Source organism: Seriola lalandi, unplaced genomic scaffold (genome assembly GCF_002814215.2).
Source record: "Seriola lalandi dorsalis isolate HSWRI2012SDOR001 ecotype SW California unplaced genomic scaffold, Sedor1 jcf7180002054968, whole genome shotgun sequence".
Lineage (NCBI taxonomy): Eukaryota > Metazoa > Chordata > Actinopteri > Carangiformes > Carangidae > Seriola > Seriola lalandi.
In genome coordinates this window covers 211,187-226,334 of record NW_019525519.1, presented here as the reverse complement: position 1 = coordinate 226,334, position 15,148 = coordinate 211,187, and the positions used below count along the sequence as shown (strand labels likewise).

The 15,148-nt window shown below is 39.3% G+C and overlaps 1 protein-coding gene across 1 annotated transcript; it reads right to left on the bottom strand.

The window, feature by feature from the left end:
• Positions 1 to 6,154: 6,154 nt before the first annotated feature.
• On the bottom strand, positions 6,155 to 13,376 carry slc38a8b (solute carrier family 38 member 8b). Its single transcript, XM_023395745.2, has 10 exons — positions 13,048 to 13,376; positions 11,835 to 12,033; positions 9,352 to 9,508; positions 9,145 to 9,249; positions 8,986 to 9,043; positions 8,581 to 8,695; positions 8,348 to 8,495; positions 8,047 to 8,249; positions 7,288 to 7,339; positions 6,155 to 6,618 (listed from the first exon to the last, which is right to left on the bottom strand). Exons 1-10 carry the CDS (start codon positions 13,234 to 13,236, stop codon positions 6,516 to 6,518), a joined length of 1,329 nt encoding a protein of 442 aa, XP_023251513.1. The 5' UTR covers positions 13,237 to 13,376; the 3' UTR covers positions 6,155 to 6,515.
• Positions 13,377 to 15,148: the final 1,772 nt, after the last annotated feature.

The following is a 15,148-nucleotide window of genomic DNA, read 5'->3' as shown; positions in this document are numbered from 1 at the left end:
ATCTTGAGTGTTTGGAAGGATGAAGATTTATGACGAGCAGTGAATCTGTGAATTCGTTTGAAAATAATATGTTATCTTGCAAATAGAAATATAGACAGTCATGTGTAAAAATAAGATCATCCAATGTTGAGTCTTTCAACATATTTGATCAAGCAAACATTTGATCATCTTTGACACAGTACAGGTGATATACTTGAACAAAACCATAAGGAAAATGTTCACTGGCAAACTGCAGTCTTACGATAATGTTCTTTTTGGACAGCAAAGGCTTTTTCCTGAAACGCCTCCAGGTCAAATTTGTTCAATCTCTCTCTGATGTTACACACATGCACTTGAAGACCAACAATTGCAAGAGTTACCTGTAGATCCTGGAGACTTCTTTTTGCATCAGTCTGCTCTCGGGCTGAGTTGGCCGGGGAAGCCTGTCCTGGACAAATTGGCAAGGGTTTGAAATCTGCACCAGTTGTAGATGATTTTCCTCAGTGGATTTATTTCAAATAGTCTGGAGATTTGATCTAAATCCCCAGCCAGACACATAGGCATCCACAACCTTTTTTCTGAAGGCATTAGAGAGCTCTTTAGATCTTGGCGTGATGACACCACACACTTCTATAGCAAAGGCAACATCAGAAGAGGAACCTGCAACACCTGACTCTCCTTTTTTGGATCTGAAGGTGTGATAAATGCAGGGGTGTAATTACATTTTCCTTTTTTTTTGTGGTGATTAAAATTATGAAAATAATTACAACATGTTGATTTTATGGGTTATTTGTTCGAGTAAATCACCTTCATTAATAGACACTGTTTCAGAAAGGATCAAATGTTTGCTTGTTCAAATATGCTGAAAAAGACAAAGATTCCCATGGTGTGTTCATTTTGACTGTAAGTCTTTCAGGTCAAGTAGCCTGAAGCTGCTTTATACACAACTAATTACAGAACACTGAACACAATTTATTGACTTTGTGTCCTGTAAAAATGTCTGAAATGGTCATTTTTTCCCAGAAAATGTTCTTGACTAATTAATTTACTGTTTTAACTTGTTGTAGATTCATTAACATAGATTGTGACTCAACATGTGCATCTGTTAATCCTCCATGAGTGACGATTCTAATATTACATATATGATGGATTTTTCTGACACATAACAATGTAAACCAAAAAAAGATAATTAGTACATGCAGGTGAAGTTTTCTAATTTTCAGTTCATTTAGTGAATTCAGTAGAATTTGAGTCTCTGGCTGCTGAATAAACTGTATGATCCTCTATTCTACTGGATTTGTGTGTGTGCGTGTGTGTGTGGGTGTGCATGTTTGTGGGTGTGCATGTGTGTGTGTGTGTGTGTGTGTGTTTGTTCATATTTTCAGACCGATTATCCAACTGATCTGTGTCATCATGTTATATAATTATTAGAGCTCTCCACAGTGTGAGCTGATGAAAACTGAATTTTCAAATATTGCATTTTAATGCCATGTTTCAATGGGCTTTACATACTGTTTGTATCTCAAGGTAATTCAGGCATTAACAAGAAATATGTGACTAAGTAAAATCAGGACACTCACAAGAGTCTCATTCATAAATAATGAACCTTTGGGATTTCCAGGTGCAATTAGGATTTCCAAAAATGGTGGGTGTAAACATTTTGTCCTCAGATTTAGTGCTATATCAGTGACACCTCTTGTAATATTAATGTGTGCATTATGGAGTTATTGTTTTATTTATGACTTACTGTTCCTACAGTACTGCCCAAATGCATTATCTCAGATACGTCCTGTGGAGGAAGGCAGTCAATCCAAGGAAGTGCTTGAAGAAGTGGGAGAAAATCTGCTTTTAAGGGAATTTTATTTTGAAAGTGAGTAGAGTCATGTAATTATTTTACATGGCCCTTAGGGGACTGGGAGCTTTACAGTATACAAATCAAATCCAACAACAATTTATATTGAAGCAAGTGAGGTTTTAAAGGTCATGTGTGACTATGAAAAAAAATTAAATGTGCTTTGCAAATGGTAAGAGAGACAGATACACCCATGCTCTATGTGGCACATTATTCCTAAAGGGCAGCCACTCTCCAGTTCCCGCCAACCTTCAGCTCTCATGGTCTCCACTAACAAACCACATGTGAGTCTCCATCAGTGACAGTGTCCTGTGAACAAAACTGCAACACGGACATGTCCTTCACACTGATTGTAGTGTCGATCACTTTTATCACACACAAGGAAGGGGAGTTCATACTGAAACCTGCCCTTTTTATCAATACCCAACAAAGATGGTAGTAATAAAGCTCTACGTTGGAGGGAGTATGGACAGTAAGGACATTGCTAAAGAATATTTGTCCTTAATGTCTTTCCATTAGTTTGGTTCGGCCATGGCTGTAGTGCTGGAAGGTTCGAGTGTTACATTGCCTTGTTCCTTCTGAACCTGTAACTGTATCGAGTATTGCGAGTTTTCCGATATTTTCTGGTGTGCACCTTTCAGGCCTCAAGAGTGCAGGGCACAATAACATGATATGCCAGTAGTGAGTGGAAGTAAAACAATATGCTTTGTTATCTCCCCAAAATATGAAGCTGTAAGCAACATAATATGGTGCAGGGAAAGTGCCAGAATTCAGACGGCTGCGAAATCCGAGGAGCATATGTCTATGTCGAGACCAGCGACTGATTTAGCCAGAGAGGCCGGTGCTGGTGAATGAGAAGATGACAGTATCTCTTCCTCAGCACCCATTAGTGTTGAAGGAAACTGTGATGTCCATGTAATGAATAGTTGGGTTGATATGTATTCAATAAAGCATAGAAATGGCACATTTATTCATAAGTGTGCACAGAGTGGTGGAGAACAGAAAAGCACTTGTTAGCTTTGCCCAGTTCATGCAGTTTATGACGCCTCCTCGCCTCATGACATCCAAATGGCATTTCACGTTATTTTTATTGAACTTTCCAGAGCTCATTGTGGCTTTTTTTATTAACATTTTGCTCAAAAACACCTCTTTTTTTTGCTCCTGCCAACAGTGCTGCTCACGTCACCATCCCCTTTAAGCTTTCTAATGTTCTACTCTCCATGTGGGTTATTGTTGTCACTTCATCAACTTACAAAAAGTTTTATTTTCAACATAACATGATGGAGTTGTTGTAAAACACCAGTTTATTTCCGTTACCAAAATACTGCAACTGTCCGCCATCATTAAGAAGTGATTGAAATAGAAGAAAAACAAGAGTTACAGTCGATGTTGCTTTTCACTGCTGGAGACAGCTGTCGGCGAGTAAAGGAATGATGAATGATGCTGAACTCGCAATGTTTCTTCTAGACTGGTAAGTAAATACTTGTAAATGCTTACATTGAATTGTAACAAAAATGGTATTGCACACATACACAATAACTGTTAGCATTAGCTAACTTAATGTTAACTTAATGTGGCCTAGTAGTTTCAAAACACCAATGTCAAGACATACTACTGAAAAAGCCACCACACGCCACTGAGCCAAACGTGCACCACATCTAATGATTGTAATAGATGTTATTAACAAGGTTTCTTGACTTTTGTAGATCTCTCTGCTTGCGTTCAGTTTCACTGCCTGTTTTTATGATGTTTTGAGAAATTATGTTTTCTAAAGAAACACATCTATCAGAAGGTGTTAAATATAAAAGATCTTCTCACTATTTTCACACACATTTCACCAAAAATATGCCAATTTCAGATTAACTAAACTTCTTTTACATTAAAGTGAAATAAATGAAAATTGTTAAAGTAGATAAAGATTTTTAGTCAACATGCAATCTAATATGTCGTTTTGTCATTATGGCTTATTCACATAACATTTGTCTCTAAATAAAACACAATCAACCGTTCAGTAGAGTAGTGTTAAAAGATTTAAAGAACATGAAAAGGATCAACATTAGGGCACTTATTGTATCACAAACACTCACACACATACAAGGTGACAGGGGCCTCTCCTTCACCTGAGCTCATTGCCACGGCAGCGATTATCCCACAGAGTTCAGCCCGGAGGTCAAAGATCTGCTGTCAGCGCTTCAATAAAGGCCGAGCAGCAGAGTGATGGATGCATGTTATCTCCATCATGATGATTTCTGCCTGCTGGTCATAACCTTGATGCATAGAAAACAAGGTCATACACATACATGCACACGACCATGTTATACTACATACAGTACAGTGTTAGACATTCACAGTCACAACAGTGATACGGAAACATATTTGTTATGGAGAAAGACACAGACGGTCATAAAGCTGACAGGAACTCTTTTTTCCCCAATTCTTAACACAAAAAGCAGATTTCAATCCATGTGACAGTGACGCACATGCACACACACACACACACACACACGCACAGACACACACGCGCACACACACACGCACACACGCAATAACAGAAATAACATGCAGCTGTCCCTTTTCATTCAAGCGTTTTGCTGATGCTCTTATCAGGAACAATTAAACGTTTAAAAGAGCCGTTGACACAAATTGCCATTGCATTAATTAGCACCGCGAGAAGCCTACATTACAAGTAATTTTTCAATAACAAAGTGGCTACAGGGGACAGCATAATAATGAGGACTGGAAATGAGTTTTCAGAGGCCGAGGAAAATGAAAAGATACTGTAATGCAGAGAATAATGGATGATTTTAGCCATGCTAGCGGCGTCGTACTAGTAATGGCAGCATCAGTCAGTTGGTCGGTTTGGTCCAGACTGAAATACCTCAACAACTAGTACAGTTGGATGGACTGTCATAAAATGTGAGATATGCATGTTTCCGGCAGGGTGAAGTCTAAAAACCGACTTATCTTCTAGTGCAACTATCAAGTCAAAATTTCTATTTTTTTTCTATTTTATTCTATTGTTTTGTTTATAATCAAATATTTGTAAAACTAATGATATTCTCATCAGCCTCAGCTGGTAGAAACATCTGCTAAACGCTACACAATTAGCAAATGTTATTATGCTTTGCATACTAGCATTAGCATGCAGCTCAAAGCACAAAGTACAGCTTCAGGGAGCAGCTCGCACGGCTGTAGACTCTTAGTTTTGTTTTGTCTGTTTTGGTATGACATGAAACATTGGCTTTGTGAACTCATTACTGTGAGGGTGGGGCATTCTTCCATTTTTGGAGGTTAAACAAACAACAAACTGACATGCTAAGATCTTGATAGCTGTATGCCATATGTGTGTATGGTAGCTTTATTTCCCAGGACTGCTGAATTGCCTTTACAAACATGTGGAGTTTGTGGTTTGTATGATTTTCAGTGATTTTTTTCCCTGCATTTAGTGGATTTAATCATATGGCCAGAAGGTTGATATATAATCCCAAGGGCTAAACACAAGTAGAGTATCACAGTTTGAGGTTTTCCCTTAAGGACATTAACACTGCACGAGATGAAAAAAAAACCTATTACATAACTGAAGCGCTGATAAGGAGCTGCTGTGTGTTTCTAGATGGTCTATTTTTGAATGAAGTTCTGAATCACTGTATGTGTGTTCACACAGATAAGTGGAGTATGCAAGCCTCCTACTACATTTCTGTGAAGTTAGCATGGCTGATTTGTCGCCTTTACGCAGACCCCTCCAGGCCCAGATACGACGCCCATTTTCTGCATTTAATGTAAATCATTACTCACTCATACACTCACACACATGTGTAAGCATGTGCATGCTCGCAGGCAGTGTGCCATAACTCCTTAAAGCTTGAAGTCAATAAACAATAAACAGTGATTTTCAGCATACTCCAGCCATCTCTCTGAGCTCAGTGAAAGCTGCAGATTTGTATCACTCATATGACTCTGGCCATTTGGAGGTCAGTGGAAAAATTCAGCTGAGAAATGCTGAGAAAGGGACAAGGAATAATGTACTTCAAAGAATTTTATCATAAATGTAGACACGTTTCAAGGACAATGAATCTATCTGTTTAAATTAAAAAAGGATTTTTTCTTTGTTCACTTAGACATGGCAATCACGTTTCAAAACAATCACTGGGAGAATAATGGCCATGATAAAAACTGATTTCTCTATTATCTGTGTTTCCAATATGCAGTTCCACACATAACAGAACGGATAACTACGTACATAAATAAATAAATAATTCCTCAGTGGTGTTATACTGCCCCCTGGTCGTGCTTTGCAAATACAAATTAGGTCTCAAACAGACAATATATTGTAGATATATTATTAATAAAGCAAACAAAATAAAGCAATAACATACATACATTCAAACATAGATGCTCTTTTTTTCCATACACGCTTAACAATTAAATATGTTCAGACAGGCTTTTATGTGACTTAATATAACTGTCAACTGAAAAAATCCATTCGAATCCGATATTTATGCATCACACAAATGAGAATATTACAGTCTCACATAGTAAATGTATTTTATATCAAGGCCACTGCACAAAGGTCACATGTACAACTAAAAATGACCTTTACAAATGCAACATTCAGTTGTGCAAAAAGAGATGAGCGTCACAGTGAAGCAGCTGCTCCAGATAGTGGTGATAATGGTTGTGAAATTCAGAATTTGTAAAAAAGCTCCATGATAGCGATGGTTGTGCTCTGTCCAAAGATGAAGGCTCCAACTACAATGGTTATGACTCCCCAAACTGTTAAAATCACCCTGCCATGAATAAAAAAAAAAATCATCAACAATATGAATCTTCTGCATAACAGTAATTCCTAATCATTCATCAAATCAAACAAATCATTTGATTTCTACAAAATATTCAAAAGGTTTTCAGTCCCTTTGAAAGACGATGTTATCCAGACTCTAAAAGGAGGACTTTGTGGACTGGGACCAGATTGCATGTGAACTGATAACTTGCATTATTTTTGTTATTGTTACTCTGCGAGACATTTCCTCATTGCCATGTTTGTATGACCAGCAGGAGGTTTTTCTTACCTCCTCTCTCTGTTTGTTTATGGTTTAATATAAAAAGAAAGAAAAAAACAGTAACACTTTATTTTATGAGTTTTCTAATAATCCCCAAGGAATGTTCCTGGATTAATTATCAGGAAAATATTTCCCTGAACGGAAATATCCATTTAAACCAAAGTTGAAACTCACCTGCTGTGAGACGTCTTAGTGACTGTCTCAGGTTACACTGGCAGTTAATTTGATGTTAATTAATTATCAGGAAGTATACCAGCTGTGCACTGTCTCTATTTTCCTCACAATTAGTAACAAATTGCATCGTTCTTTTCATAAAATGTCTTGGAAATTACTAGGAAGTAATTCAGAAATTATGGATGTGTAAAATAAATAGTTGCCAAACTGATTCTTGCTCACCTGATTCTTGGAGTCACAGTTTCTGTTTGCATTATGAACACCAAGCAAAGACCTGCAACAGACAACACACACACAAAACTATTTGTGTTGTCGCACCTTCCATATAGGTTAGTCGAATTTAGGAGTGAAACAATGAGTTCATTAATCGATCAAAAAAAAAAAAAAAAGTCAAAGCCTCCAGCTTGTTAATGTAAATATTTTCTTGTTTTCTTAGTCCTCTATGAAAGTAAACATTTGGGTTTTGTAGAGTCAGTTGAAAAAAATAAGTAGAGTCAGTTGAAAAAAATAAGACATTTGGGTTTGGGATGGACTTTTTTTTTTCTATTTGCTGTCATGTTGTGGAGCAAATGATGAATCAGTCCATCATAAAAGTAATTGGCATGTCGTGTAGCGTAGTGGTCTAAGCAGGCGCCCCATGTGTAGAGGCTACAGTCCTCGCTGCAGTTGGCCCCAGTTCGAATCCCGCATCGGACAGCCTTTCGCTGCATGTCATTCCCCCTCTCTGCCTCCCCGTTTCCTGTCTCTCTCCACTATACTATCAAATAAAGGCATAAAAAGCCCAAAAAAATATACTTAAAAAAAAAAAAAAAAGTAATTGGCATATTAATTGATAATAATGTGATCCAGTTGCAATCTTAGTGCAATTCAGATGCTCTACAGTTGACTGACAAGCTAATAATAAGAGTCTGAATATGAATGTATAAATACACATTCATGTCCACACACACACACATCTCAAAGTTAAGGTTGTTTTCATACCAGGAAAGATAAAGATGAAGAAGGCGCTGATTCCTCCGATGACACCGATCACCTCGCCCATGTCAGGGACGTACATGGCGATGAGAAGAGTGATGGTGATCCAGATCACAGTGAGAATGACTCTGCAGCGACTCTCAAACGAATGAGTGACGATTCCCCGGCGACGCCTTTGAATTCGTAACATCAGGTTCAGGATGACCGATCTGTCCCACACACAACAGGGAGACAACATGTTAAAAGACACGCATACATAACCAATTACACCAATTATACAAAACAACTCAACTCTGGTGTCACTCACCTCCCCAGGAGTAGAATTATAGGATAGATGGTGATAATCGATATTCCAAAAAGGAGTCTGGAAATGATCATGACCACGTCATTTCCTGGATACGACATCAAGATATCTGAGGCGACAGCTCGTCCGAACGTCATGAAGCCATACACACCTGGAGATGGAGAGAGTGGATATGATAAGCAGCTTTCAGGTGAGGCCACATTGAACTGAAATTTATGTTTTATTGGTGAACTCACCGGTCAGAGTGTAGATGAGCAAACAGAAGAACATGGAGACCACAGAGATGACCACCCAGTGGGAGAGCTTCTGGTTCTCCATGCTGCTATAGATTGCTATACAAGCTTCATGGCACTGCAAATGCAGGCAGACACACAGATTAATGAGAATGTTTCATTATGAGGGGGGGGTTCAACGATGCCTTTCTCATGAGGATGTCATGAGATTAACCTAGCAAACCTCAGCCAGTCATAATGTGACAGGAAGTCAGAGTCAGCAGTCAGACAAAAGCACTACGTGAAAGTTAAATTTCCACATGCTCCACATGCTTGTCTAGGGGTGTGATATTGATCCCACATTTCTTTCCACTTCAACTCACTTGAACATCATGCATATTGTGTATGTGATCTCTTCTATGATCCTACCTGGAAGCCAAAGCAGATGGTTGGCACGACACTAAACATCGATGCCCATGAACTTACACTGAAAAACACAGAGCACACACAGACAGTTACTGATGCATATTAAGTGAAGAGCCAGTGTTAAGTACACGCATGCATCCATTAAAAACCAGGGTTACTGACCCTTGGCTGTGCTCTGGAGTTATTATCACTGTGTGGCTCTCCATCAGGTAATATTTGACAATCACTGCCACACACAGATACGTAGCAGCCAGCGTCCCCAGCACACTAACGGGAGGAGGAAACAAGTTCAGTCACAAAAATGTAAAATAGTACAGTCCGCATGATGTCTGAGTTGGATGATTCTGACTACAGCTAAAGGTTGTGTACCTCGTGTACTTCTGGATGCCGATCTCTTTTGGGATGGACAGTGGTAGGATGATGACGAGGCACATGACGAAGAGGGCAAATCGTTGGTCAGTGTACCAGTGATACGGTATTTCTCCCTCACTCGACCCAGTCACCGTCTCATACAAAGAAATACACACTGGAGACACAAAAGCAGAGTCAAAATTAACATTATTTACCTGCTGCAACATGAAGGCATCAGTATACAGCACGACAACATCAAGACCACTCACCAAAACTTACACAGCTATATATACTTACAAAACATTCATTTACACCTTGCCTCCTGCTGAACAGCGTGGTTTATGACTTTGAGATAAACGCTTTAATGTTGGTGGATGACCATATAGAATATGACAAACATAATAGTCCTGTGAATGTGTTTAAAGCATCTGTCCCTTGAGATTTCTCCGTCACGGTTCGTCTCTGGACTCTCTTGTTCCCTCCTCTGGCCCTCACCATCCTTACTGTCACTGTCCCTGTCTCGGCCCTGCCGCTCTCCATCCGCCCACCAGATGTCCTCAGACTTTCCTCCCTGTGTCAGTCACCTGAACGATAGATCCACCTGCTCACTTGTCTCCCATTCTCACTCACGTGAGCTTCCCTGCCCACTCACACGCCTGCTCCCAGTTTTCTCATGATCCCAGTCAGTAAGAAAAACAACAGCCATTTCCACCAGCTCCTTGTCAGATCGTCTGCTTAAGTCCCAGCTTGTTTCCTGCATGCCTGCTACCTGTGTGTTTCTATAGCTTCCTGTTCCTGATCAAGTGTTTATTGTTTTGTTGTTTGTTTGTTTATTTTGTTGCTTTTTGTTTGTTTGTTTTTTTTGGTGTGTTTGAAAATCCAATCAAATGATCTGGTTAAAACTGGAAAAGAGCAGAAACATTAAAAGGATTTGAAGGGTTTCACAACGACAAAATGACAAAGTTAAAATGAAAAGGGGAGGCATTACTGCTCCCAGTCACATGTTTACCCGAGTGGTAGCTAGAACGAATATTAAAGTGCGGATGATTCATGGTCTGAGAGAGATTAATTTTTTGATATGGGAATGGCTGCTAAATTGATCACAAACTCAGTCGAGTGCCTTGATAACATGAAAACATTCGAACTCTGCAGAAACAAATGCTGAGTGCAAACAGAGCAGTGCTTGATGATTAACAGATGGCATGAGGAGGATGGTGATGGGAGCTGGTACACTATCATGTTTGTCTCCAACAGGAACGCTAACACCCGTCAAGCACATATTTGTATTTGTTAATTTATGTTTCTGTCTATGCTGACGTAAATCAATCTGCAAAGCAGTTTATGCTAAAAATGATTGTATTATTCTTCACTGAAACCCTGTGTCCTAGAAACCATGATTATATACAACAAAACTGCAACAGTTTTGGAGTAAAACTCTTTGGGGAAAAATATTCCCAGGCATCGTATTTGTTTTCCTCCAAAATATCTGATCTTGCAGTACAATATCCTGTTGTTGTGATATCAGCATTATTAAACTTTTTTACACGGCACACAGGTTAAGGTTCAGGAAAGATCGTGGTTTTGGTTAAATGACATGTGGTGTCTGAAGTGACTTTTCTGTATCAAAAAGGACCACAATCTTTCCCTAACCTTAACCAAAGCACTTCTGTTGCCTAAACTTGACCAAAGATGGGACTCACATACTAATTACTATATGAATAATGCAATCTACAAACCTTCAAGAGACCCTCATCTAGTGTTGTCCCTGCTTCCTGGACTCGTGAGTAGACTGGTTCAAAGTCAACACTAAGGCAAACCTCGCAGATTAATTGGCTTTAGGACTTTAAATGTAATTTACAGTAACACTTTGTGTTTCATACAGAGATATAACCTCCACAGTGTTGTAAACTGGCCCTTTTCTATTGGCCGACCTCATGTCCAGAACCTGCTCTGTACGGTGGGCCACATGTGAACACCTGTTACTAAAACAGTTGTGGATGTTTTTTTGTCATCTTGAGTTTTTATGGCTGCGTAACGTTTGATTGTGTACATACACATACAGTATCTATTACATCATCAGGGGGGCGTTTACAGGCAGCGTTGCTAAATTAACATCTTTGTCACCAGATTTAAGTGTAAATTCACAAACTTTTCAGTTTTAGACTAAATCCTCAATTTTACACATTGACCATACACAGTCCAGCCATACAGGTTTTGACCTGGTTTTGTTTGTATTCATCCTACTAACACCAGTATTGATACTCAAGACTACATATCAGTAGCATTGATACTGTAGGTTTTAATCCACCCAACGTTTACGTGATGATGAATAAACATAAGTATGAAGCAGTGAGCACGTCCAACACACTCACAGGAGGAAGAGAGAGTTTGGATGTTATAAAAAAAGAAGTGTGTAAACTATAAGCATGAACAACACAGTCTGTTGTAAACAATGACCGATGCTATGAAATAACATAATTCATGGTTGTTCTGGTTCTTACATTTCTCCAGCTGGTCCTGCACCACCACCAGGAAGGCAACACATATCATGAACAGGTTGAAGCAGAAACAAATCTCGCAGAGTTGACCCACGGCTCGTCCACACACTTCGCTCACGACATCCTGATAGGTTTTCTGTCTGCTGACAGACGAGGCATAGCCAAGGATGACCAGACCACTGATGAGGAATACCAGGGATACCTGCCGGGGCACCGGGGAGAGGAGCTCAACCTTAATCTTCATTCACAGACCAAGCTGATATTGGCACACAGATTATTAGACAATGCCCCCCCCCTAACTATTAATAGTCTTAATAGATATAGGCTACCTTCCAGGATTAAAATAGCTACTGAATCATTTCCTGACAATCAACTTTTTAATTAATTGACTGTTTCAGATCAAATTCTTTCTAAAGCTTCCTGCCCCAGCACAATGACAGATTTTACACAACATTATAGGAAACTATACTAAGGAACCCTGTGATGAGAGTCAGATTTTCCTACATATGTTTCTGATTGCGCTACCAATCGTAATGTAGGTGTAGCCTATAGTACTAATTTGTACGGCATCACTGTACTTTTGTAAAAAAAGAAAAGAAAAACACAAAAAAAATACAAATAAATATTTGCTCAGATTTGGTATCAGTAGCTATCCAATAGAAAATGACTTGAATTGGCATCAAGAGCAAAACAAGCTCTCTGACTTTCCAAAAAGAATGATCACTTCAAACAGAGGCTCCTGCTTAGCGCCCCCCACCTCCACCCCACCCCACCCCAGGACCTCTTGGGCCCCTGGGCCCATTCTTGGAAAGCCCATGTGGCTATCCATCCATGAGACACACACACATTTTTTGTGGCAGTCAATAGATGCAGTGCAACGAAAGTTCAGGTCCTCACCAAAACTGGAAGCTTCATTAGAGCTCACCTGTGAAAAAGATGAGCCTCTTTCACACCAAGGAGAGACGGGGGAGTGCTGAGTCTATAGTGTGCATTGACAAAACTAACCGCATTAAACCCCCTGAACAGCTCGAGATTTAAAGTTACACGTCAATAAAACTAGCGTCAAAGGTGCCTAATTGTTCCATGAGCATATTATTGGTGCACATTGGTGCATATTATTGGTGCAGGGCCGTGTAGCTGTACACACTATGAACGCTTTTCCTAAATGATATAGTATTACCAGGTTATTTCTGCAGGTGTCTGACTCTGTACTCACCATCTCCACAGCGACGGCTGTATTCACTCCCCCCGCCTTCTGGAAAGCCCAGGGGAAGTTGAGGAGTCCGGCTCCCAGCGCAGACTTCAGCATGATGAACACCGCGCCGAACGAGCCGAGCCGCGGGGGATCCGCGTGAGACGCAGACCGCGCCAGCAGGCTGATGCTCTCCCGCGCCAGTTCCTCCATGATCCTGTACCAGCTCCGACAAGCGCAAAAACCGGGGCTGGAAGGTCTAACAGCTGCTCTTCTACAAAGATTTAGTGTGCAACTAACTTCTCCAAAGAAGCCCAGGTGTTTGGTTCATTCTGCTGTTTTTCAAATTTTAAACCCGGTGAGTGGGCAGCCATGCAAATATATAGACCTGCACCCACGACTCACGTGGTCTGACTGGATTTTTTGACTATTAAACATTTCACTCTCAGGTGATAAATTTGACACTAAAGTGAGTATGTTTGCTTGTGTCTGCTCTCCCTCTCCCACTTTATGTTGTATGTCTGATATACGGCACTGATGAAGTATTAGCCCACTGCTAAGCCAATACAATAACATATCATAAGCTATTATAACATAAGGCTCCAAAAGTGGCTCTGCCATGAATAAATAAGCCATTTAAAAACATAACAGGCTAGTAAGAAAAATGCACGCATGTAGGCTACAACGTGTCCAATAACCGGGATTTACCTGCAGGGGGTCTACAGGGTCTACTTTTAATTAATTGAGAATATGCAACATGTAACCACAAACAAACATATTCTATATTAACACAGAGGCCGTTTAAAAAAAATGTTTAAATCAGTTTTATTCTGGCGAACACATGTCATACCCCCTCTTTCCTGTCTTTAGGTTGAGTCCAGTCTGAGGCTAGCTTCTGAGAATAAGTTATACATTTAATTTGTTAAGTTTTATTTATTTCAGGTTGGTTGTCGATGATTTAGGCTTAGTAACACAGATGTGGTCAAATGGTAGAATAACAGCAGAGACAAAAGGTAAGGTAGCCTGTATGTATGTGGAATAACTACTGGTGTAGTTATGCACTGTTTTCAACTCTCCAGCAGCTAAATGGCATACTAAAAATAAAGTTAGTTAAGGTCCTTTTATTTACAGCCTGAAATTACTAAGCATACCTTTGGTTTACAAGCTGAACACCCAGTTCAGAGTCTTAGTGCTGCCTGTCCAGTTCCTTGTAGTCACTATAGATTGTATATTCATTTATTTAATATTTATTTCATGGATTCACAAAATCATATGAACAGTTGCTGGGCAGTGCGGTTTCCAGCATTTGTTTATTTTGTGGTAAAATAAAGTCCTGGTCATGTATATTTGATCGTACAATCTACTACCCATGGAATTCATAATCCCAGCCATATTATATGGTACACACCATCTGTCGCAGAGCAGAGCGCACTGGTCAAAATCCCTTGAATGTTGCTCTCCATCTCACACACTTTCAGAGAGGATGATGTCCCTTTGTTAAGGAAAAAAAAAAAAAAAACCTTTGCTGTATCTTAAACATTTCAACAAATGGGTGCAAACTGTGAGGGCTTTGGAGCACCTTAAAGAGATTTCATGGTGATGTTGCCGATTTTCTGGAGTGAAATACAGGACAAAGAGAGATTAAAGTGAGCCAAGGTGTTCTGGGGACAGTTCAAAGACTTTGTAGCTGATCCTCCAGGCGTGTGCTGTTTTCAGAAATATCTCAGGATTTCACTCTTTAAAAAAAGTAAAGAAAAAGGCCTTATTAATTTTTAATGAAGTTAAACTAGGATAAAAACAAGATGATGATCATCATGACATGACATTACAAAATGATGTTGAAGTGATAGACTATCATAAAAAAAGATGTAAAGAGCAACACTGGGCTGTTTTTTAATGAAATGTACATGTATTAGATTTTTTTTCTGGCACACCTATTACATTATGTTTTTTAATAATAATTTAGCCCAATAATCAGACTGAATTGTGATTTTGTTATATCTGATTCTGTTTGAAGTGAATAACTTAATTCAGTTCAGAGACCTGAATGAACATGGGCTAATAATTATTTAATTAACTGCCTTTAATTAGCTTTATTATTGTTAGAAAAAGATATCGAAACACC